A 26,691-nucleotide genomic window follows, 5' to 3' on the forward strand; every position below is an offset into this window, starting at 1 on the left:
CTTGCTACTTTTTGCCTTTCTCTCTATTATTTAGTTTATGTGTTATTATTGGAATTCAGTGTACTCTTGAGATGATTTTTAAACAAAGATGTATAAAAAATGGCTTTTTAAAAAGATGGTTTAGAGGCTGGGCGCGGTGGCTCAACCCTGTAATCCCAGCACTTTGGGAGGCCGAGACGGGTGGATCACGAGGTCAGGAAATTGAGACCATCCTGGCTAACACGGTGAAACACCGTCTCTACTAAAAAATACAAAAAAACTAGCTGGGCGAGGTGGCGGGCGCCTGTAGTCCCAGCTACTCGGGAGGCTGAGGCAAGAGAATGGCGTGAACCCAGGAGGCGGAGCTTGCAGTGAGCTGAGATCTGGCCACTGCACTCCAGCCTGGGAGACAGAGCAAGACTCCGTCTCAAAAAAAAAAAAAAAAAAAGATGGTTTAGAAAAGACGTTATTTTTACACATTGACTAAAACATATATGCTGATTTATTAGTGAGCTTGTATGATACCAGAAGAGCACTGTACTCTGAAGGCCCTTATGGTGATATAGAAACAAATAAATCATTATGTAGCATAACTAAGGACTATAAGGATAATACAAATAAAGCACCAAAGGGAAAAATCTGAAAAACTTTCCAGATGTGCGAAATCTGTTAGATAGAATGTGTAGACGTTATTTAGCCATTGTTAAGATGAAAAGCTACTGGACTCCTGGAATTAGTAGCTTCTTTTTCAGCTCCTTGCTGGAGGGTGGTTGCGCTGGAATTAATTTCCACTAATTTTGTCTAGATTTAGTCTGGACCTTTCTCACATTTTCATGTGGTTTCTACATAACAGATTTTTTCTAGAAGCTTAGGATAACCCTTGAGGCTGGATACCAGTTCATTCCGCCTGACCTGAGGAAGCAGGTCATTGAAACTTTTCCTTGGTAGAGATACTTCCTAAATGCCTCTCTTGGGGCTGATGATGGCTGAATGTGGAGGACGGTCCTCACTGAGATCCCTTTGCAAAGGGCTTGCATCAGAGACAGTTCTGAGTGCGGGCCAAGTCATCCCTTGAAGTCAAGAATCCCTCAGGAAATTACGGTTGTCATTTGTCTTTCTTTCTTTCAGGTCTCTTATTTGGTGTGATGTGTACCTCTATGGCTGTGGCTGCATCCGTCCTGGGAGGTGTTGTGCAGGTAACGAAAGAAGGAAAAGACACATTTGATGTCACCAGAACTTCCCTCCACTCTCTTCTAATGTCCTGCCTCTTCCTCCAAGATCCAAAGGCTGACATTTAATAATACCAGCTCCCAATTAAAAATACATGTAAAATTTCAACCAAAATCACTTTCAGAAGGAGAAACTATTAAAACTAGTAATAGGATAGTGAGATAAAATTAGAAACTCCTAAAAATTCAGATCTGAGAATTTATTATCCTGATATAAAAGTAGTGATAATAATAGTTAAAACAATAATAATTAACATGTATGTAACACTCTGTTCTGGGCAGAGTCCTAAATGTATTATTTCATTTAATCTTCATCACTTCTCTTAAAGTAGTATAATTAATGCACTAATTTTCCAGATGAAGAAACTAAGAAGTAACTGTCCCAAAGTTACATAATTAAAGAGTGGTAGAATGGAATATCTACTCACCTCCACCTATCATCCAAGATGAACTCACAGCTCTCAATTCCATAAAAGATCAATACTAAAAGGAACCTTATGTTTCAATTATAATCTGTTTCAATTATCTTCATTTTGCAGGTGATTACAGGAAAAAAAGTAAAAATATCCTGTTCAAGGTCTCACAGTTAGTGGAAAAACTAGGTTTATGACCCAAGTCTCCTGAGCCACCCATCCCCATTCCCCGTGTTACCCAACTCACAAAACAGCATCAGATAAGCACGTCTTCAGGTTCAAGCGACTCTCCTGCCTCACCCTTCCCTGTAGCTGGGATTACAGGTGCCCAGCTAATTTTTGTAGTTTTAGTAGAGATGGAGTTTCGCCATATTTGCCAGACTGGTCTTGAACTTCTGACCTCAAGTGATCCACCAGCCTCGGCCTCCCAGAGTGCTGGGATTACAGACGTGAGCCACCACAACTGGCCTTGTGTAATCTGAACATCATTTAGAGTTTCTTATCATGGTATAAGTTTTCAATAAATGTTTTTCAAATGAAGATATGAGTCACTGTAAGTGAATAATAATCATTAATGTTTATAGAAGGCCTTCCAGTTCCCAGAGCAGTTTAACTTACTTGATCCTTCCAATGATTACTTAGATAAGTTCCATTAATTCCATTATAAGATTCAGGGAACAAATCTGGGAGAGCTAAGTGATGGAATAATTCACTTGTCTACATAAAAGAACTTGTGGGACATGGTGTCCTTTCTAATAGGCCATTAACATACTGTTTTATCACAGATGCTTTATAATCCCTTCATAATGTTTGAAGCACTCTGATATATACCCGTCTACACAGCAGAAGTGGCAAGGTGGCGAGGTTTGTCTTTAGTGATCTCAGGTACTTTTTTAAGATTTATTTTCCTATTCATGGAACCTATATTTCCAAGTTGCCTCTTGATATCTTGTGCTCCACAATCAGTATTTACTCTTAAGAAAGTATCATCATGTCCAACTGGTGGTGATTAGAGTCACTAAATTGTTTTCCTCCAGAGATATTTCCACTGTAAGCTCCTCTGCAATTGAAGTATGAGGGGCTCCAGATAGGCAAGGACTCCTCCAAAGACTGGTGGAAAACAATTCTTGTAGTGAGGAGGAAGTGGTGAGTGATGCCCTCATCCTCCTGCCTTCGTTCAGTTGAGTATGCTGGGCCCACCTTCTTGATTGATTAAGATGTGTGCCATGCAGTTTAAGAGATGTCGATAGGCAAGAATGAAAACCCTGATCTCTCCTTTCCTAGGAGAGGTATTTGACTCTAAGGTGGTCCACTCATTTCTCTGAACACATCTGACTTTGACGGGCAAAAAAAGGCAACTATAATTCCCTTATTTAATTTTCCAAACACCCTTGCTAAATTGAGTTTAATGGCACAACATTCATATTCAGAATTTACATATGGGAAGAAGACAAGAAATCAGGTACCCTAGGGATGAGATATAGAGCCAGGTTTAATTTCATTTCATGTTTCTGAAACCACCCTGTACCCATGGTATGTGTTTATGGGTGGTGCTGAGGGTGAGAGTGGGGCAGCTTAAGTTCCTTAAACAAAGACCCTTTCAATGTTTTAGTTAAAGACTTTAGAAAATGTGTTCTGGAAAGTCTCATCCTGCGACATGTTCCAAGAAAGAAAATTTCCACAATCAAAAGACTTTGGAATACACTGCACACTACATTCCACTCCCCCAAATCCACATGATACAGGGGCATATTGAGGGCTCTGAAAAATCCTCTAGTAAGGAAACCTGTTTCACTTGAAACATGTGACCACAGAACCACAATGGAGTGGATGGAGAGTAGTGGGGCAGGAGGGGCTGGGGTCAAATAGCAGCAGGGAAGATCAGTTCGTGATTTGCCCAGCTCCCTTTGAGAAAGGTCATTCTATCCAATATGCTGCTGTCCTAATGATTATCAGCTAATTCTGCTAAGAGCTGTTAATGACTTCCAGGGGCATTTTAATCTCAACTTGAGAAAAAACTTTCTGGATATCATAACAGTTCAGCAAACAAATGGCATGCCTCAGGGATCAGAGCTCACTAATAGAGAAGGTTAGAGCAGTAATAAAAAGATAATAATAGTAGTAGTCAACACTTTGGTGCCTTTATGTGCTCCATAGTCCTCAGACAGTATTCTGTGTTTTTTCTTGGATTCCACATTGAATACTCACCAAACCCCATGTCCCCCAAATGGGAAGCAAGTATTAGCATACCCACGTGACATGTGAGGAAGCTAAGGCACAGCAAGGTAAAATATCCTGCCCAAGCCCCAAAGGCAACCCTAACCCCAATGCACAAAGCTATTGTCCTGTATTTGCAGGAGTGGCTTAGAAGGTATTTGGGCATTGAGGAGTAGGCTGAATTAGATGAGCTATAAGTCTTCCTCTAATTAAACAGGCTTAATATTAACAAAATAAAGGTAAAAATTAAAATTAGTTTGCTTGTACACTACAGAAACATACATAGTTTTAAATCCAGGAACTCTTGAATTCCTCCCCCACCACCTTGTTTTTGTTGTTGTTGTTGTTGTTTGTTTGTTTGTTTTTATCATGTGAAGGCCTTTTTCTTCTGAGGCATGGTGGCTAGTGACTTTGTAAGAGATTGTGAAATATTTCTCCCACAGGGGAAGATAAAATTACCTTTACTAATTTATTGACTCTCCTATGTAATCATTAGTAAATGAACTTTCAAATTCAGCGACCCTAGAAACTGTGAATCAATGCTATCAGTCAGCAGAGGAAATGCCAGGAATATTAACTTAAGTATTGATACTGGGTAAGAAGCAAGGCTTTACCCTCATCTACCTCCATTTTGTCAAGAATATAGCTGAGGCATTGATTTCTCTGAAATTAATCTGGAAAAAACAATCAAGCATTGCAACCCATCTTTCTGGGAAAAAAAATAAAAAAACACTTTCTAGAGGTGATTTGAAGTCTCCTTGGTTCTATGACCTTATTTTTTTTTTTATGGAGAAAGAACACTTTGAAGTTCAATGAGTTTCAGCTTGGACTTCAAACTAAATTCAAGTTGTTTGCCTTTCTACTATACAAACACACACACAGAAACACACACACATAAAGGCAGTGCTTATCATTCAGCCTAGAATTGAGAAATGACTTATAGAAAGCACATAATTAATAAATGGCACGGTCAGAACTAGGACCCAATTTTATCCCAGGTGCAAGAGAGGGATGATGCCAGGAAGTCACAGATGCCCTTCAGTGGGGGGTTCATCTGGTCTGCTTTTGTTCCACAGGCTTCCCTCAGCATTCACGGCATGTGCGGGGGACCAATGCTGGGTTTATTCTCCTTGGGAATTTTGTTCCCTTTTGTGAACTGGAAGGTAAGGATCCCACAGCCATCTTCACAATTCCTAGTCAAAAACTGGTCCCAGCCATTTCTTCCTCCTCTCACCCCTGTTTGGAAAAGCTATTTGTCTTAACCAGGAAAAGAATCCACAGTAGAATTAAACAGAGCTTGAGTCTACCTATCTCTGACTTCAGTGACATTTTTCTGGGAACAGAAATGAAAGAAGAGCAGAGGTAGTTATGAACTACCATATATCCTGACATGAAAGCTGACTCTTTGACATTAAATTAAGTCTTCTCTAAATTAAAGGCCCACAACATTAATTGTAAAATAGATTCTGAATTCAAGACTAGTTTTGTTGAAACACAATTTTGAAAATTCATATTTACAAATGTAAATCTAATTGTTTTCTGTGTATAGTTACCTAGATTTATAACTAACTTTATTAAACTAATGAACTAACTTATGTAGGGGAGAAGGGACAAACTTGGGTTTTGACAGCCGGATCTTTATTTTGCTGCTCTGGCAAGCTAATAGTATGTCTTCAAGTAAATGTTGGTTGGATAACTGTGTATTGAGTATAAATCAAAATAAATAATTATCTGGAAAAATAATATAACAATATTTTTTAAACATTTATAATAGCAGGATTTTCTCAATCTAACAAAATTGCCATTTTCCAGTTATTGCCATCTGCACACTTACATGCATGTATTTCAAGACAGCCTTTTGATTCCAGAAAGCTTGACTTTACACTTATTTATCTATATACTATAGGATATTCCATAATATCTGTGTCAGATAGTATACCTGATTAGGTCTCTGTGGCTACCTGACCCTTACTGACCTTTCTCCTAGATAAATCTTGTTGGGCTACATAAAGAGGTTGATGGGCAGTGAGCATTCGGGTCTTTGCAGCACTTCCCAAGCAGTCTTAATCACCTGTCTGATATTGGGGTTGACAAGAATATTATGTCTTTGGGGAGATTATGTGAGGGAAGACAATATCCTAGCCACAAAAAAATATGAGCTAACTACATAAGATTTTACAGTGCACTGTAAACATGAATTTATTATCTGTGTTAGTACATTGTAGTTTTTTTCTATTTGGTCAGGAAAACCACCTTGATTTCTCTTACTGAAACCACCTTGTCATTTTTGGCAGCCATTGGGGCCCTTATTTACCCTGCATCAGCCTCTAAGACATGTCCTTTGCCTAGATATTTACTAAAGTATAGTAAATATTACAAATTTGTGTCACCTCTCCCCTCATCAATGGCCATGACTGATCCTACTAACCAATCATGGATCTCCTTCCCACAGAATGTGGCTGCAACTTCAGAATCTGTCTCAACATGGCTCTCCAGCTAGCTATTATAGATCAACCAGGGTTAGCCGTCCAGTTGAAATCCATTTGCCATTTACTGGTAGGCCAGGGGTCAGCAAATGATATGCCTCAAGCCAAATCTATCTGGCCTGTGTTTGGTAAGGCCTTCAAGCTAAAAATGGTTTTGACTTAAGTGGTTGGGAAAAAAAAGTCAAAAGAAGAATAATATTTTCTGGCACAAAAATATTATATCAAATTCCAATTTCAGTGCCCATAAATAAAATTTTACTAAAACACAGCCAGGCTCTTCTGTTTGGGTATTGTTCTGTAGTTGCTTACATGCTATAAGAGAAGAGCTGAGTAGTTGTGACAGATACTGCATAGCTCACGAAACTTAAAATATTTATTGTCTGACTGTTATATTAGAAATTTGCAGACGACTTGTTTAGACCAAGGCACAAGTATTCAAATCACACACACTGATTTAGTTTCTTCAAATAATAATGAAGAAAGCATTCTGGAACTCTTACCACGATCTCTTCTATTCTTTTCTGATTAACTAGAGAAGCCAACAGGTTTGTTTTCTCTGACTCAGAAGGCTCAGCTTCCTAGCAGTGACCAGAAACCTTCGATTATATTCTCTAGTGGTCTTAATCTCTGCTAAATTGTTCTGCCACCTCTACAAGAAAAATGATTCTTTGAATTTTCACTATTTATCAAGAAATACAAACCTTAAATGACAAGACTATTAAACGCACTTGCTAGTATTCATACTCAAACAAAAAAACTCAAAACTAGGGATTCAGGGGACTCTGTCAGTTACTTAGGAAGAGAGATAGGAGTAATATTTTCTGTATAAAAGCTGTCGATAACAAAAAATGACTCTAATATTTGAAATTTTCCTTAACTTCTGAAAGTCTGCTAATGAGAATCAAAGTTTCAGCAGCTTTTTAAGTAGTAAGAGAAAGAAACCCTAAGGAGAAAAATAATTATTGCTAGAAATCTAAATATATTGATCAATGTGAAATTATCTCTTGTCTTCGTTTAAAGAACAAGTCACTCCTTAATAAACCTGCATTACAGGAATTGAGGTGAAGGCAGTTTGAGTAGAGTGTTTCCAAAACATGTGGCCAAGATTTGGGGTGGAACGCCAGAATCTCTAAGGCATAGAACTCCTCATCTCATTATTCTTTCAATAGACAATTTTGTCAAATTTCCCATTAACTTTTTTCTTCTTCATCCAGGGTGCACTAGGAGGTCTTCTTACTGGAATCATCTTGTCATTTTGGGTGGCCATTGGGGCCTTCATTTACCCTGCACCAGCCTCTAAGACATGGCCTTTGCCTCTATCAACAGACCAATGTATCAAATCAAATGTGACAGCAACAGGGTCTCCAGTGCTATCCAGCAGGTATGCTGACTTTAAAGATGGCGCTGAGTCCCAGAGAGTGGGTCACCTGGTAAGAGGGGGGTGCACTCTTCAGAGATAAGTGTGATGAGACACATCTTGCTCTCTTGTGAGACTCACTTTGGGAAGTACCCAGCACTGAAGAGTGCCACGCAGGGCTGCAGCTTTCTGCAGATGTCCATTGTATGTCTGAATACAGAGGTATTCAGACATACAAAAACGGATTTGGTGAAAGAGTTAATGGGAGATATGAGTACAAAACAGAAAAATAGTGGAGGGTTGAAAGGTGACTGGGTATGAGGAATATGGTGTCCTCAAAGAATAAAACTGAGTAGAAGAAGTTTGTGAGCAATGAGGATAATGCTTATAGGTATGTGGAGTTAGGAGCACTGCTATGAACCTATGGCTTCTAAACCAAACAATGTGAACACAGGGTTTAACAAAGGATTTCCCTTTCTGCTTCTGGCTGGGGTAAGTGATCACAAATATCAAAACACATCAGATACTATTGTGTAGAGAGAAGATTGTGGACTTTGAAATGTGAAATACCTGGGTTTGGATTTTGGTTTTACCATTTATTCCCTCTGTATCTTTGGACAAGTTAGTAAGTTGTAACTTCTTGAATTCTCAGAGCCCTTGATTGAAAAATGAGGGTATTAGTACCTACTATACTTCGTTTTTGAGAGGATCAAATGAGATAAGACTAATATATATCTCTCTCTCTTTGTATGTATATGTGTTTGTGTGTATATGTATGTATATATGCCTGTATATATATGTATATATGAGTGTGTATATATATATCAAGTGGCACTACACATGACTTTAATAAATGTTCACTCACATTCTAATTATATGTAAGAGCAAGTCTAGAAAATACAGGATTTGTGTTATTTGTGTATCCTCAAAAGTACTTCATTTTTAGTAGCCCTTTTCTGATTATCATCAATACCTCCCTGTATGCGCTCATTTCCTCTGAGCCCAGCCTTCTCAAACTGGCCAGATAATGTGGCAAATTACATTTATGAAAGTCTCTCTTGGCCCAGCATATCTTCTCCTCTCCATTGTCCTTGTCAATCTTGAGGCTACTCTCGTCATTACAAAGTCCAGAAAAGTGAAATTATCTTATTTGTATTTTTGATTTCCTCCATTTTTCTATTTTCTCTTCTTTTCTAATACAACCCATTCTATCCAAGTATCACTAGATTTATTTTTTCTGAAGCACCTTCCTGAACTCATTACTACCACATGGAGATGACTTCAATGATTCATGTGCTTATGGAATAAAATGCAACCTTTTTATCCTGGAGCTAAATATCTGCCAAACTTTCCTGTGGTTTTAATGTTATTAACTATTGTTTTCCTTCTACTCTGAGTTCTGTCTCTTCTCTTCTACCTATGCCTATCCCACTCTTTCCTACATTTGGGTCCTTAATCAAGCTATTTCCTTTATAGGAATGTCTTTTAGTGTTCATTTCCGCTCTCCTAAAATCTGTTTATTTTTCAAGAGGTGTACTAGTGTCCCCCATTCCTCCATAAAATTCATTTTGACTCAGGTTCCTAATGGGCACTCCATTATTTTGCTTCCATTTGCCTTTGAGTTTCATTTTCTTTCCATAAATTTTATATCAAAGAATTTCAACCTATTTATGGTTCATCATGAACCATGTTGATTCTTCCCTCCTGCCTGTACTTACTGTATTATCTTCTTGGAATGCTAATTCCTGGCCCTGACTACCCTCTTTGCTTGATTAACTACTAATTATTCTTTCAAAATGAGCTAAAGTATCATCTCACGCATTGATCTGAATTTGATACTACTATGAAGGCTGCCTTAATCTTTTATACCTTTTCTACTGAGGCAAAACCAACCCATTTTATGATTATCTATTAGCTCCTTATGTAGACTTTGTGACTTTCTCATCTTTAGATCACTAATGCCTGTCACAATCACTAGCACTAAATCTGAGCTTAATAAATGTCTGAAGAATAAATAATACAAATGAAATGAAAGACACAATCCTCATTGTAATACTTATGATTCAGTATCTATATTGTTATATTTGTAATTCAGGAATGAATTAGATTGAGTGGAATACAAAGCACATTTTGTCTAAATATAATTTTTTAAATGACAAGAAGTTATGCTTTAGGCTTTTGAGATGACAGGCCCTAAAACGAATCCTGAGCAGTCCTCTACATCACTGTGGGTCTTTAGAATGCATGGAATTGGTGACATGTGCTGTTTTCCACAGACCTGCAATAGCTGATACCTGGTACTCAATCTCCTACCTTTACTACAGTGCAGTGGGCTGCCTAGGATGCATTGCTGCTGGAGTAATCATCAGCCTCCTAACAGGTTGGTTATAATTCCTCCCTTTGGGACTAAAGAAGATATAGGCTAGTGCATGCATTGGTGGACTGGCTGACTGTCTTATTGGTTTGAATTCAAGTTTCTCAAAAAAACCCTTCTTCCCACAGAGATGTCTACTCTCTCAAAGCTGACATACAAAGGCGCCCTTCATTATTATATATCTGATTATTAATATATAAAACACGTATTCACGGGAGGCTGAGGAAGCAGAATCGCTTGAACCCAGGAGGTGGAGGTTGCAGTGAGCTGAGATGGTGTGCCATTGCACTCCAGCTTCGGCGACAGAGCAAGACTCCATCTCAAAAAACAAACAAACAAACAAACAAACAAAAAAGCACATATATTCAAATATTTCCCATATATTATCAAAAAATAAGATGCTTTGACACATGTTCCCCAGAGGCTTGAGTATAAAAAACCCTCCGTAATATAACAATGAGTAAATAAGGTTAAATATTCAGAGTGGTTCTTTTCCCCTCATCTCAGTAAGAGACAAAATTTTTGTCATCACCATCTTACTATCTCATGAAGTCAGCCTTTGCTAGCTTACTAGAAAAGCAAAACACTGTTGTTTTTGCCTATGTTGTCCTTTGGAGGCTGCTCCTCTAAGGTCGTGGAGTTCTCTGCAGTGAGCAGCTTCATTGTCAGCCATTTTTCACAAAGTGTCTACCATCCATACTTGCCCTTTTGATGGATTAATGTCTTTTTTGTTTCAAAGCCCATGAGGGATTCGTAGTGGTGGTGAGAGTGTGGGAGATAATGGGGTAGAATAAGTTCACTGTACTTTTGTCCCTCCACCTCCTTGAAGTACGTATTTTAGCTAAAAAATTTTTAAGGTATTCTACTTTTCCACAACTATTATATACCAGTGAACAATGGCCAACATTCTTACTCAACACGAAACCTGAATGGCAACACTTCTGGTGACTGTGTACTAGAAATGTTATATGCAAGTTCCGATGCCCTATTGTTCTGCGCATGATATCACTAGCCATTCACTGAAATTTAAGAAGATATTGGCTATGATAAAGAATTGACTATAAATCTTGTAACCCCAGTCTTTCACATAATAACAACTCTCTCAATGTCTTTATTTATTTAAATAGTTTCAGGCGAAAGATTGTTTATTCATTTTGTTTAGATTTTGCCTTAGTACCCTGACATCCTTGACTCCTTCCTTGATGCTAGAGGAATATACCTAGACATTTCAGTTTAGTGGTCGGTCACAACTAAGAAGACAGCCAATATTTCAGCTGCCTGGACATTTCCTTCTAAAGCAGGAAATGTGTACACATGAAATCCAGTGGTTTGTCAGTCTATATTTTCCATGTGTGCACCAGAATTAGCATGCTGTTATGTTGATACAGCAGCACTTATATTAAATTTGATTGAAAATTCTTACACATTTTCAGCATGAACAACTCTTTTGGTATTAATCCCTACATTTTCTTTTTATCCAGATGAACCAGGTCTTAGTGAAATGCCCTTGAGACCAAAAGTGAACACTCTTAACAAAGTCTAATTATGCCTTCAAACATTTGGAAAAATGTTTGAACATGACCAGCAGATGTTCTTGCCTCCTGGTGCCTGTCTTCCAAATGAGGCCTTAGTGCTAGCCTGATATCCTCAGGTCTGCTCACCAAGAGGCTTTAACAAATCTTCTGTAATACCCACTGAATCTTTTAAAAAGTCTTATAATGTTGAAATGTAGAATAGGATCAGTAAGGAAGGACAGAGGCCTTTTGTGGACCTGTTCTCCTTGTGTTATATTTTATCTTGGTCTTATTTGGTCTTAATAGGTGATGTATTCAATTATACTTCTTCCAGATAAAATATGGCACCTAAAAAATATGCTGTTTATGTTACTCATATATGTTGACACATAGAATCATGTCTGTGTTGATTAGCAACTCCGGGAAGTTTATATCATTAATCATTTTGTGTATCAGCTGCTGAAAGGAGATCTTGGGCTAAGATACACTTTAAATTCTTCATTATTACTGATAAAATTCTGCTGGGTGGCTGAAAGTTATTTTTTCATTTTTCCATTTAAGACATGTGAAATGAAAATATCATTTCCTAAATCAAGAACAAATACCATTGTTGGTGTATCAAGTGACCAAAACATCCCATTATCAGGACAGTATGTAGAGATTGATGCTACTCTGTTTTTCAGTGTAAAGTAGTTTATATTTATCTGAATCTTACTGTATTTTTCTCATTTACCATAAAGTTGCATGTCTCTGATATGAAGTCTTTAGTTATCAGTCTATTATGTTTATATTTTAGATTATGGTTCCATACATTAAGGTTAAATCTGGCCTACTACCTATTTTCTTTCTTTCTTTTCTTTTTTTTTTTTCAAGAAACAGAGCTTGCCCATTTATTTGCTTTTGACTATGGTTGATTTCACTCTACAGAGGCAGAGTTGAGTAGTGGCAACAAACATCTGGCCAGCAATGCCTAAAATATTTACTATCGATCTCTTAACATACAGAAGTTAATCTTTGCATTAGATAATTCATCTCATCAGAGAAATTTACTGTACTACTTTATAAATTGTCAGGAATTGCGCAGCTCTGTATAATGATGTGAGATAGATAAAAAATATTCTAGTTTTCAGTTTGCTGTGGTGAAAGCTGATACCATTCTAATTTCTGATTCTTGTATGTAATCTACCTTATTTCAGTCTCTCTCTCCTCTCTGTCACACAGACACACACACACACAGATACATGCACACACACATACACACACACACAGACACATACACACTCATACCATTCTTTCTGTTGAATGTTTATAGACTATCTTTTTATTCGTAGGTTTCTGAAATTTTATGTCCTTGCCACTCCTAATCTGACTTTCCTGACTTGCAACTTAAGCCTATTTCTTGTACTCAGGACTTCTGCTGAGAGTTTTGGGGCTTGTGCTCAGTAGAGGGACCATGTAGGGAATGGATTCTAGGTTGCATTCGGCTCATGGAGTCAGTACCTTGGCGTAGAGTTGCTTCTGCTTAGAGGAAGGGGAACTTTCCTCAAAACCACCCCAAGTTACTATACATCTAGTGACATTTCCTCTATAAGCATGAACTCTCTTTTCCTTAGGAAAAACCTGCTTGTCTACAGGAAATGATCTCATCCCCTTTGACCTTCTTCTCTTTTCTCACCTAATATGTCTATAGTCCTGCAACCTCTTGACGAACTTGGTTTCACCCAATTTTCTCAACAGTCCACTGATGCTCAATCCCCAAGGTCTTGCCCGTGAAAGAGATGATAAATCCATGATTGAAGGCAAATACAGAGCTTCTGGTTTGAGAATTTGAGTTTCATTTTCAACTTTCCTATCTGTGAGAATTATAGCTCTATACTTTGCTTTACCATCTACTATCTCCCAAAGGCAATATTATCTTTTTCTAGAAGAAAATAGAATCTAAATCCATATGAAGCAAAGAGTCCTGTCCAAACCTCAGGACCTGCTCTTCAGAGACAATAGATCACCATCATTTGTTGGAGTGTTTGACACTTTTGTGGTTCATTCAGAGACAAAACTCTTCTCTGTTTGAAACCCTGGAAATGACTTTGTTCCAAATTAAATTATTCTGATTCAGAGATGCCCTTGCATAGAATTTTGAGGTTGTGCAACCCCTCCTCTGCCACTCACACATATGCACACATAAAGACAAATGGAGGGTTACAGAATGTGAGATCACAGATGTTTAACTAAACATATACTTCATCATTTATTAGCTCATAGAAAAGTTCACCATTTCCTCATCTCTGAAAAGAGAATAACAATACTTACCTATTTATAGGGATTAGTGATAATCTATGTAAAATGTGCCCAGTATGTAGAATACACTGACTAACTGATACATATTATTATCGACACTAGTAGAATTCTATGTGGTCAAATGTCTTTTGACAGGGTGACGTAATGCCAGGGAATAGATTGTTTAAGCCTCAATTTAGAATTTTAAAAATCTACATTTTTGGCCAGGCACAGTGGCTAACGTCTGTAATCACAGCACTTTGGGAGGCTGAGGTGGGCGGACCACCTGAGGTCAGGAATTTGAAACCAGCCTGGCTAACATGGTGAAACCTCATCTCTACAGAAAAACATGCAAAAAAATTAGCTGGGCGTGGTAGTGCGTGCCTATAGTCCCAGCTACTCCAGAGGCTGAGGCAGGAGAATCACTTGAACCCGGGAGGCAGAGGTTGCAGTGAGCCGAGATCATACCACTGCATTCCAGTCTGGGCAATAGCAGGAGACTCTGTCTTATACAAAAACCAAACAAATCTACAATTTTTTTTCTTGTCTCTAGAAAGCAGTTTGAGGAAAAGTTTGTGGATGGGCACAGTATCTGGCACTTAAAAGAAATTTGATCAATGGTATAACCGCTACTCCACTCTTCTTTCTAGTATCTTTACACTACACTGACTATGGGACTAATAACTATCCTTGGATGACATAGGGTATTAGTGAATAGTCTTTATGACTTAAAATGTGCATAAATTCTGGGAGGAGCAACATCACTGGCCTTTACATCTTGGTTTGAATATCAATTTGACTCTTGTTCCACAGCAGGATTTGAAGAAATAGGACATTGAACAGGTATGTTTTGAGGAAGGGAAAAGGAGGTGTGAGGCATGAGGAGGTGTGAGGAATGCTTAAAGTCCCTGGGAGGAACATGAGGATATTGCTTGTTCAGGATGTTAGGGTGAAAGAAAAGAAGGAACAATAAAAATACTCTTTCTAATTTTACAAATACTGACTTAGATGATCTCAAATATTAATATATCTGGTTTGGCTAAAAAATCAAGAGCTTTTTTAAAGGAAGACATTGCATAATTACTGCTATCCCCTCTGTTGGCCAAAGAAGGGTACTAGTAGAGTTTTCTATAATAGATATTTAAAAATAAATAGGTTGTCTCTGTTTAACTCTACAGTCATGAGTCTACCTGACGTGACAATTTGTTGATGTTTAAAAGAGAAATGCAAATCAAAACCACAATGAGATACCATCTCACACCAGTTAGAATGGCAATCATTAAGAAGTCAGGAAACAACAGGTGTTGGAGAGGATGTGGAGAAATAGGAACACTTTTACACTGTTGGTGGGATTGTAAACTAGTTCAACCATTATGGAAAACAGTATGGCAATTCCTCAAGGATCTAGAACTAGATGTACCATATGAGCCAGCCATCCCACTACTGGGTATATACCCAAAGGATTATAAATTGTTCTACTACAAAGACACATGCACACGTATGTTTATTGCGGCACTATTCACAATAGCAAAGACTTGGAATCAACCCAAATGTCCATCTGTGACAGACTGGATTAAGAAAATGTGGCACATATACACCATGGAATACTATGCAGCCATAAAAAAGGATGAGTTTGCGTCCTTTGTAGGGACATGGACGCAGCTGGAAACCATCATTCTTAGCAAACTATCACAAGAAGAGAAAACCAAACACCGCATGTTCTCACTCATAGGTGGGAACTGAACAATGAGATCACTCGGACTCGGGAAGGGGAACATCACACACTGGGGCCTATCATGGGGAGGGGGGAGGAGGGAGGGATTGCATTGGGGAGTTATACATGATATAAATGATGAATTGATGGGTGCTGACGAGTTGATGGGTGCAGCACACCAACATGGCATAAGTATACATATGTAACAAACCTGCACGTTATGCACATGTACCCTAGAACTTAAAGTATAATAAAAAAAATAAAAAAATAAAAAAATGAACTCCTACCCCTTTCAGCAGTTAACCAATTTCTGTTTATTAACCACTCAGTCTTGTTTTCACTTTTATTCTAAAAAGTAACCTACTTTTCAAGTTGACAATGTTTAAATTTGTAAAGGAAGACCTGGAGGCCTGCAACTATCTAATCTATTTGTTCTTTTGTTAATAGGTTGCCAAAGAGGTGAGGATATTCAACCACTGTTAATTAGACCAGTTTGTAATTTATTTTGCTTTTGGTCTAAGAAGTACAAAACACTATGCTGGTGCGGAGTTCAGCATGACAGTGGCACAGAGCAGGTGAGCTGATGTTTGAGCTTCTAAAAATGTGTATGGACTCAAAGGGATTCCTGGTTTTGCCTATTTAAACCAGCTGCAAAGATGCACTGGAAAGGGAAGGCAGTGATTGCAAGAACTTGAAAGAATTTGAGTTTCAACTTCAGAGTTACCTTAGCTAATCAGCTTTTAAGCACATACATATGTTGATAGGTAAAAGTGCCTTGAAGCTGAATTATTGGCATTACAGGTGGTCAGTTTTCAAAGCTTGTTTTAACCCCTGTGAAGGTGAATTCCAGGAAAATATAAAAGCGAATAATAGAAAAGGAACAAATTGAAGGCACATTCTCCTATAATAGTTCAAAGCATGGACCTCAGCATCAGATAGTCCTGGAATTAATCCTGGTTCCATGTCCTGTATTCCTTGGGTAAATTATTTAACTCCTCAACTCCAGCTTTTCTGATCTGAAAACTGGATGAGTGAGAGGGGGATTATCAGAGCAACATGGACACAAGCATTTCCAGTTCCATGGAATATAAATGGAAAGCAAGGTCATGGTGGGATTATACAGGCAAAGAAGCAGCAAGATGCACCTAACTCTCTAACTCCCTAGCTCTTTTGATTCTGGGAAAAAGAAGTGTGTTTAGGTCAGGCAGTACTAGAGACACTGTCCAGGTATTATTAAGGTTTCATCAGCCAAAGACCACCAGAAGGAGCCTATAGTTAGACAAAATTGGACTTACTGACTTGATGCAGCAAGGTGGGGTACTTCAGAGGAATCGGCGAATGCCACCCTCAACAAGAGGGAGGAAGAACATGTCTTGTAAGGTTTGGGTTCCCACTGAAGGATTCTTAAAGGGGTCTATGGGAAGCAGAAAATGACCACAAAGCTATCTGGGGCAGCATTGGTGAGAGTGCCATGGTCACTCAAAGGGTTGTTACGGCATTTGATGACTGCCCGACCTTGGGAGCAGCTGGCCTTATCAGTGTCTGTCTTCTCAGCTTGATTAAGTGCAGGAGTGTTTTGTTGTTGTTATTGTTGTTGTGTTTTTCTTTTTAGTTTAAACTTATATTCACTGTTAGTCCCAGACATTTTATTCTTTTATGATTTTAGGAGAGGGAAGCCTAACCCGAATCACAGCAAATATTTCTGAGTTGCCCATTGCTCTCCTCTCCAGAAAACAGCAGAATAATATGTATATCACCTAAAGCTGAGTTTATTACTTATGGCAGGAGGCAAGAGCACCACGTTTACAGAGAGGCTCAGAGTATGGAAGTCAGGTGCAGACATTTATAGAATTCTGAGCTTAAGTGACTTAAGGTAGATCTTTCAATTCAGGGTTCTTATTGGAACTGGGCAAAACTGTGGTGGGAGAATTTAAAATTGGAAAACATAGCCAGGTGAGGATCCTAAAGTCAGTTTTGATAATTGAACAGTGGCTTGATAAGCAAGCAGTTTGCTTCATTGAACAATCTATACTTTGGATAAAAGGGCTGTTTACCCAGATGAGCAATTTATTTTGCTGAGAAGGCAGCTGGTTAAGCAGCCTATTATTTGTATAAATGAATTTTGAAGAAGTTCTAGAAGCAATGGATCAAGTTATTTATTGGTCTGCAGACTCAGGAAGATAGAATTTCTTGGAATAAATAATAAACTTACTTAATTCAGGCAGCCAGCTTCTGTTCTCAAGGCTAAGTTGAATGGGAGGGGACACTCCTTGTGTCACTATTGGGCTTCTTTGCCAAAAAATAATGTTGAGCAGCATGCAGGGGAGTTTGTGTATAGGTGTCCCTGTTATTATCAGCAGGCTCTCCTATTCCTGGTAGGAAGGGGGCCATCCTCATATGAGATAGAGGTATGTTTCTCCTTATAATGTAATACTACTACCTGACGGGATTGCTGGATTAAATGAGAGATGTAAAAATTTCTTCATGTAACACAAGACATACTGTAACTGCTCAATAAATTATTCTTTTTGCTGTATTATCATTAGAAATAGTACCTTACATGGATTATCAAAGTTATCAATTGGAAATTGTCTTAGGTCAGAGTTGTTTATGCTTCTTTTGTACTTATATATAATTTTTTGAAGCCAAGGCCTAAACAAGATTCTCTCAGGTTAATTTGGAATACATCAAAGCTATATTGCTGATATGTGTCTTTCTATTTTCCTCAGGAAAACCTTGAGAATGGCAGTGCCTGGAAACAAGGGGCTGAATCTGTCTTACAGAACGGACTCAGGAGAGAAAGCCTGGTACATGTTCCAGGCTATGATCCTAAGGACAAAAGTTACAACAATATGGCATTTGAGATTACCCATTTCTAAGGCAACACCTGTATGAATGCACACACACAGACACACACAATACCCACACAAAAACACACAAACTCCACATACTTCTTGCCTTTTTGTTAGTAGACTTGTATAGTTGCCATTGCTAGCAGACAGGGATGTCTGCTGCCTATTTGTACTTATTTATTACTACATGCAAAATACTGTTTCCCAGGATATTATTTGAAAGACTCCAACTTTCACAGAGAAAAACCAACCTGCTCCAAATGCCCTTGACTACTTCCTTCTTGAATAAATTAGGACTGGATTTCATCACCATTCAAGAAATCAAAGTCTGTTTTCTTGGTGTCGTATTAAACTTCAGGATTTTCATTTAAGTAGTTTTTTAACCATCAAAATATCTTGGAGTTTAAAGGCAGAATGGGCAATAGGAATATGCATATTATTGCTTTTCTACCATGAGGAATAAAACAGAGAAATGATATCCACCTCTGACCTCACACCTCACATACATGTAGACATATTTTATGCCACCCATCTCCCATCCTGTAGCTGCAATTGGCATATAACTATTAACATACTATTAACATCCTTTCACCACCACTATTAGGTCCTCTTCCAGTCATTCCAGTCATTAGCTGTCCTGACCAAACATTAAAAAAAAATTCAGCTAAGTGCAGAAGGAGAATATGGTATGTCTGGCTAGTGGGAGCGATGATAACTAAAATCTCTGCTCCTTTTATGTTGTCCATGCAGTATTTCTTCTTCCTTTCTATCACTTTACAATGAAAAGTTGCCTCAGAGCTCAGAAAGAAGTCTGAAGCCTTTTTTCAGGGCTAAGAGAAAAGGAATGTCCTATAGAAGGTGTTAGAATAGAATTTGGTAAAAGAACGTTGCAAATAGTGTAACAGACTATAGAAGATTTCACCAGCAATAGTGTTCTTTGGACAAAACACATTGTCCACAAGACTTGTACTCTGCTCATTCAGCTCATGTGAGCAAGCTCAACTCACTCCACCTGGGTAAGGTAACAAACATGGAGAACTTCATAGTTCGTGTCTAGAAAATAATGTTTAAAGTTCTGGATAATGAGGGCATTGCCAATTAAAAGGTGAGTTGACCAATGAAGGAGCAGTGAAAGATTTTTGGAGGAAGTGAAGAAATACAATTCTGAAAAGGTAAAAGAAAGAAACAGTATGTCGCAGGGCCAAGTCAGAGGACAAATAGTAAGAAACAAAGTTGTATCTGAGAGTCATATATTAGGACAAGTATCTGATATTTATTTTGGTGGCCAGATAAGAGCAAAAGGCCTAGAAATAGTGCGTTAGCAAAGTAAGAAGAAATAGTCCAAATAGGCAAGGATAAGGAACTCCAAAGGTTGTCTTTAAATATTTCTTGAAAGAGAAAGCCTTGAAAGAAGCAGGCAATAGACAATACCAATATCTATTATTAGAAAAGATAGAAAGACAAATCAATGGAGGAATTAAAACAGACACACTGGAGTTTATAAAACAGAACTCAATCCTTGCCTTCTCTCCCTCCACTCAAATAGAAAAGGAGAAGAGAGAAGGAGAAAAAAGGTATTGGGCTACAGTTTATAAGAGAGATGATAAAAAAAAAATACATTTGGGATAAGAGGGAAAGGGTCAAAAGGGGGCACATTTGGAGAAATATCTGAAAACGAGAAGGAGCAGAATTTTTGGAAACATTTTTTAAAGTCTGGCAATGCTAATTAAGCTGTTGATCTAAGGATTTGCAAATTGAGAGATGCAATTATTTTCCAAATGATTTGTGATACTCTTATTAATTAGAATATATATTTTGTGAATATTGAAATCTGAGCCAAACCTAGTTAGCTTTATTAATATCTTAGGGAAAGAAGAGAGAAAGAAAGAGGGAGAGACAGAGAGAGAAAGAAAGAAAGGAAGAGGGAGAGAGAGAGAGAAAGAATAAAAAGAAAAAAACCAGCAATTCTGAGGATGAGAATAAATTAATGGTAGGCATTATATACACGTACATATATATACATGTGCATACATATATATGTAAATATGATTTGGAATACATCAGGACTGTGAACTTCCACTTGGGACAGCATAAAAACAAAATATACCATACAATTTTTCATTTTACTCATAAGTTTTCCTAAAGATATTTCACTGGGTCGGTACATTTCCGTGAAAGTTTTAAAAATGTTTGTTCTCTTACAGTCCCTAATTATTTTACCTGGAGTGTTATCAAAATGTCATACAACTGGAAGATACAAGATATAAAAATATCTCTGCCTTCCTTGTGTAATGAAATTTATGGCATTAGCAGATGACATTTCAAGAGATTTTAGAGGTCATTGTAGAGACTCCCCCCATTCTTCTTAATTGAACAAACAGGCATAAATCTAGGGTTTCAGGTAGAGAGCAGATGGGAATCTATGGGAAACTGTCTTCCACAGTGTATGAAAATCATGTTTGTTGTGTGATGAAGCAAAAGGGAGCTATGAAGTGCACAGTCAATAGATTCAGCTAGTGAGTCCCAGCACTCCTCTCAGGCCCTCCCAAGGATTAGCAGTCCAGAGTCATACCAAGGCCACTGGTGCAGTACAAAGACAGTTCAGTGACAAGTTCCATCCACACCATGGAAGAGGGTTTAACTCGTGGCTGTTTTTGCTACAGCATGACCAGAGACATTCTCAACAAACGGCACTAGGAATGATGAGTTTTAGAGGGGCCTAAAATGTTCCAAACTTGATACTCAACACTGTATTTTAAAGCACAACCACAGATACTGGTAAAAATGGAACAGAATTACCTCAATGGCTCTTTAACTCATTCTGAATGAATTCATTTTTGTGGCAGACATTTTTTTGTCACCATTTAGAATAAGAACTACGACAGCTTATGATTGAGATGAGGAACTGGAGTCAAATGGCTTAGGTTCAAACACAAATTCTTACATAAATCTAGGTAATTTGGGGCGATACTTTTTAAATGTTACTTTATTCACCAATTAATAGTAAAAATTATCCCTACTTAATAGAATTATTATGAAGATTTATAGAAGTAAATCATATAAAGTGCTTAGCACAGCGTAACTGGCCCACATGGAACATTCAATACTTGGTCTGCAATATATGAAGAACATGGTGTACATGTTAACTTAAATGGTTTCATTATTTCTCTTCAGGATTTTTAAGATGCAGGATCAGAATATACGTTACTATTTTGAGAATTAGAAATAATAAGAAAAACAGAATGTATAAATTAAAAGTCATACCATAAATTTCCAAAGAGTAGTTTTTTCTTTTTTTCTTTTTTTTTTGAGACAGAGTCTCGCTCTGTCGCTCAGGCTGGAGCGCAGTGGCCGGATCTCAGCTCAATGCAAGTTCCGCCTGCCGGGTTTACGCCTTTCTCCTGCCTCAGCCTCCCGAGTAACTGGGACTACAGGCGCCCGCCACCTCGCCCGGCTAGTTTTTTTGTATTTTTTTTTAGTAGAGACGGGGTTTCACCGTGTTAGCCAGGATGGTCTCGATCTCCTGACCTCGTGATCCACCCGTCTCGGCCTCCCAAAGTGCTGGGATTACAGGCTTGAGCCACCGCGCCCGGCCGAAGAGTAGTTTTTTTAATGCCAGAGTTTAAATAAAATATTATTTTCCAGAGAGTAACTTTTCTAACGGTCCTAAATTCTGAACAGAGAGAAAACTACTATTATAAACAAGTTTATTACTAAAAGATGCAATAGTCATTACTATGATTTATTATTATTTTGTACATGTAACCCTTGATAAGTAAACAGCATCTCAACCCAAGTTTATCACTCAATGCACAGTTCAAAGCAACTGTGACTCTCAAAATAGCAACAGAAGGTGGGGAGGGTCTTTTCCCTTTGTTTATATATAGTGTTTGCTAAATAAGAACTTTACTATTTCGTGACTTTGTAGGGTTATACCATTTCATTCTAAAGAGAAACAAAAAGTAAACCATTGCCTATGTGGCTTTCAAATAGTATTTCAAAGACAATATTCTGAAATATTTTTGTGCTGTTACAGACTTAATCAAACATTATTTATGGAAAAAATAGAGGAGTCTCCCTTTAATTGTGCCCTTAGAAACAAATTGTTTTAAAATATTACAGAAGTTATAGCTGTATATATATGCACATTTGTATATTTACAAGTCTCATGGACTTAATCTCAATATTGTAAATTAGCTAGGTTTACTATACAGTTAACTGCTTTTATCTAGCATTTATAATCTTGTAGCATAAGCTATTTTCAAATAACTGAAATTTAATTGATATCAATGGTACACATGGAAATGATACAAATTTATAAACTAATCAAAGGTAACTCATCATTGATAGTGAATTAACTAATCTGTAGTTTTTATTGGTAGTTCTTGGAAAGAGATAATACCATTATTTCCTCTCCCATCCCAATCTCCTGAGTAAATCAATGTAGATCTGCAAATACCCATGTGAATAACAAACATTCACAAGCTCATTTTTCTAATATTATATTTTGGTGTTTCAAATATTAGCCATCTTCAGAAGAAAAAGAGTTAAGCTCATAAGTATTTAACTTCTAAATCACCACATGACCCTTTCTCGAAGTGTCAGGTTGTCATCATAAATTAGAAAAATAATCTTACCTTGTGGAGCAAGATGGTCATTGCTAATGATATTTCAGTACGTTGGTAGGACATTTAATGTGGTATTTTTGTATTTTCAAAATCTTATGCAGCTTTTTAATTTCAGAGTTCTAGAATACATCTAAATCTAATGTTGTTTATACAACTAGTTAAGATTAGGAAAAATGCCTATAAACAAGTATAGTTAAATAATTTATATATAATTATTTAAATTATTTTTTTAAATTAAGCTTTGATTTAAGTGCATGGGAATTATCAATGTGAATATTTTCTACAGGGTTAGGAATGGAATGGAAGATAATCATCTATTCTAAAATCTTTTGTTAAAACCTTATAGATTAAGGCAGGTCCACCAGGTGACCAAGTAAGCATACACCAAAATAAGGTTTTTCATATTATATAACATGACTTCCTTTTTGATGTTTTGGATAATGCCTGTAATATTTAGCTTACCATGGGTTAGGAAACACACACACACACACACAGAAATAAACATCAAGAGGGCTTGTAATTTAATAAAATAGGTTACTATAAATCAAGAAAAGCAATAGATAAGGAGATATCCTTTGTGGACCTTATCCTCAGGAATTTCCAGAAACGATTCATCTGTGTCCTAAGTTGCTAAAGCAAGTGTGTGCACAGGTGTTCAGAACACCTCATTCCTATTACAGCATCTGCTTTTGACACATTTAAAAGGCTAAGAGTAGTTTCATGTAATTCTTTATTTAGTCTTAATTTAATTGCCATATTAAAAAATGTGAGCAACCCTCAAATCACTTATTTGCAGTATAGTATAATATAAGCAGGCTGAATTTGTGGATAACATATTGACTGCTTTGGAATACACTTCGTAAAGGTTTATATACCTTTATGTTAACTACTTTCAAGAATGCTAAAAGGTCACCTTCTGAAAAATTGATTCAGCCTATTTCAACAGAGCAAAGCTTCCTTAAATTGGCTTTAGAATTTAAGAATTTGGAAGGAATGTTTAATGATAGCAATACACAGTGTATTTTTTTTTTTTTTTTTTTTTTACGATTTGCAGGGTAACTGTAGTGAGTAAAAGGAACAATAAAATCAATATTTATAATCATCTGGATAAACATATGGTTGCAACATAATTTCTCCTATTGAGAATAAAAATGGAGAAATCCATTGTTGTCTCTTCTGGCCGTCCCTAAATTCTTTTTTCAATTATAGAATTCCAATAGCTCTTTCCTACTTGAAAAATACAATAGAGAGGCCAATGGACGTATATGTTAGGAAGATAAAATTGTATAACCTTAAAATTGTGTATCTTTTTAAGTGTATTTTCATCTTTAACACTGAAAATGAGGCTGTTTATTTTTTGGTTAGAGTTGTCACCAAAATCTAGGCTTACTAGATTTAGCTTCATAAATCATAACTGTTTGGACGAACGGAGGCAAGATGGCGCACTTCCGGGTTCTTCATCCCCCCAACTTTTCCCACGCGCGAAAATGCAGCCGACGCCCGGGAAGGTGCAGACCAACTGGGCATGCGCCAGGTGACGTCAATCTGAAGAGACCAAGATTTACCTGGTCGCACCTGCGGAACGCCCCCGGACACGCCCGTGCCCCGCCTATCGCCCTCCCACTCCCAGAAAAGCCGCTCCGGACGCGTGCCACACGCGGACTTCCCAGCTTCCCCACTGCGGTCGGGATTGTCCGAGGGCAGCATGGAGAACTCTGTGGGCCTCATTTGCCGGAGGCCAACAGACCTCTCCTTACCCACCTTCTTCCCCTGAAGCTAGGTGACCAAAATAAACTTGCAGTTTTGCTCCTACCCTTGCCTAGTCGCTGGTTCCTTTGCGCCCGCTCTGGTGGTCTTAGAAAAAACAAAACAGTTGGTGCCGCTTGAATAAGACCTTAGGAGGAAGCGGTTAATTTTCCTTTCCACTGTGGCGTGGCCCCGATACAAACTAGACAATCAGTCTCAGTGGCCACCGGAGGGCACCCTAGATCGCAATGTTCTGATCGACCTCAGCAATTTCTGCCAGCGGTTAGGCAAGTGGTCTGAAATTACGTACATACAAGGCTTTTGGGCCTTACCCTCTCGTCCCGACCTGTGTAGCCGGTGCTCTTCGGCCCAAGTTATGCTAGCCAAGGACGCCGGCTCACAGGAACCCGAAAAAGAGGAGTCTTCATTCCTTTCTGTTCAGCCGGAGGATCTAGGGTTTCCCTCACTTCCGCCCTATACTTCTCCTCCCTCCGCCCGGACTCCTCCTTCCTCTTCCTTACCTACTAGTAATCCACTCAGTCCCGTGCTTCCTTCGGGGCCCCCAACTGGCTGTCTTGAGTCTCCTGTCTCTGCACACACCCGCTCTAAGTGCCCTGCTGATGCCTCCACTCCCGCCCCACACCCTCCTACAGTGTTAGCGCCTTTGCGAGAGGTGGCTGGGGCGGAGGGGGTAGTCAGAGTACATGCCCCTTTTTCATTGGCCGATCTTTCCAAAATTGAAAAGCGTTTAGGGGATTTCTCAGCTAATCCCACCGTTTACATAAAGGAATTTAGATATCTTTGTCAGGCTTATGACTTAACTTGGCATGACCTCCAGGTTATCCTAACCTCCACCCTAAACCCTGAGGAGCAAGAGCGCATCGTAGCGGCCGCCAGGCAGCACGCCAACCAACTACATTTAACTGATGCCACCATCCCACTAGGGGAGCAAGCAGTACCCTCGGCAGACCCAGACTGGAACTACCAAGCAAACCAGCCTGGGCGCCGTAGGTGAGACATAATGGTTCAGTGTTTGTTGGCTGGTATGTAAACAGCCTCAAACAAAACTGTAAATTTTAACAAATTAAAAGAAATTATTCAAAATCCAGAAGAAAATCCAGCCGCATTCTTAAATAGGCTGACTGAGGTTCTAACCCAATATACCCGGTTAGATCCGGCCTCCCCCACAGGGGCCACCATTTTAGCGTCTTATTTCATTTCTCAATCAGCTCCTGACATTCGTAAGAAACTTCAAAAGGTAGAGGATGGTCCTCAGGCACCAATACAAGATCTGGTTAAATTAGCCTTTAAGGTCTATAACTCCAGAGAGGAGACGGCTGAGGCAGTGCGACAGGCATGCCTCAAACAGAAGGCCCAACTCCTAGCAGCGGGTTTACAGCCCAATTGTAACCCCAGACCAGAGAGTACACACTCCGCAGACTCCAAGTCTACAAAAGGAGCCTGCTATAAGTGCGGCAAGGCGGGACACTATGCCAATAGGTGTCCGCAAGGTCCCCGAGCCCCAACGCAGCCTTGCCATAAGTGCAAGGCGTCAGGACATTGGGCCAATGAATGTCCTAAGCCTCGTCCACCAGCAACCCCCTGCCCTGCTTGCCAGCAGGGAGGACACTGGAAGTCTGATTGCCCCACCCTGAGAACAGGTGCTGCGTCTCCACGTGACCCCCTTTCCCAGGATCCTGGGAGCTCCTTCCAGCTCCTACATCTGGACGACAACGACAACTGAAGGTGCCGAGACTCGGGGACCCCCATCACCCTCGCCGAGCCGCGGGTAACTCTCCTGGTAGCGGGTAAGACAATTAATTTTTAAATAGATAGCGGGGCTACCTATTCTGTTTTGCCGTCCTTCTCTGGACCTAGCCTTCCATCCGATATCTCTGTAGTAGG

At 38.7% G+C, this 26,691-nt stretch overlaps 1 protein-coding gene across 2 annotated transcripts in view; it reads left to right on the forward strand.

Moving 5' to 3' along the window:
- SLC5A12 (solute carrier family 5 member 12) overlaps window positions 1–18,724 on the forward strand; it is an 88,966-nt gene extending 70,242 nt beyond the window's left edge. For both annotated transcript variants that reach the window (XM_033206093.1, XM_033206092.1), the window contains 6 exons: window positions 1,108–1,175; window positions 4,915–5,001; window positions 7,539–7,705; window positions 9,958–10,061; window positions 16,008–16,135; window positions 18,290–18,724. In XM_033206093.1, the coding sequence (XP_033061984.1) occupies window positions 1,108–1,175; window positions 4,915–5,001; window positions 7,539–7,705; window positions 9,958–10,061; window positions 16,008–16,135; window positions 18,290–18,439 (704 nt within the window). In that variant the 3' untranslated portion in view covers window positions 18,440–18,724. The remainder of the gene's footprint in view (window positions 1–1,107; window positions 1,176–4,914; window positions 5,002–7,538; window positions 7,706–9,957; window positions 10,062–16,007; window positions 16,136–18,289) is intronic.
- Window positions 18,725–26,691: the final 7,967 nt, after the last annotated feature.

The sequence above is a fragment of the Trachypithecus francoisi genome, unplaced genomic scaffold, assembly GCF_009764315.1.
Source record: "Trachypithecus francoisi isolate TF-2019V2 unplaced genomic scaffold, Tfra_2.0 Lachesis_group8, whole genome shotgun sequence".
NCBI lineage: Eukaryota > Metazoa > Chordata > Mammalia > Primates > Cercopithecidae > Trachypithecus > Trachypithecus francoisi.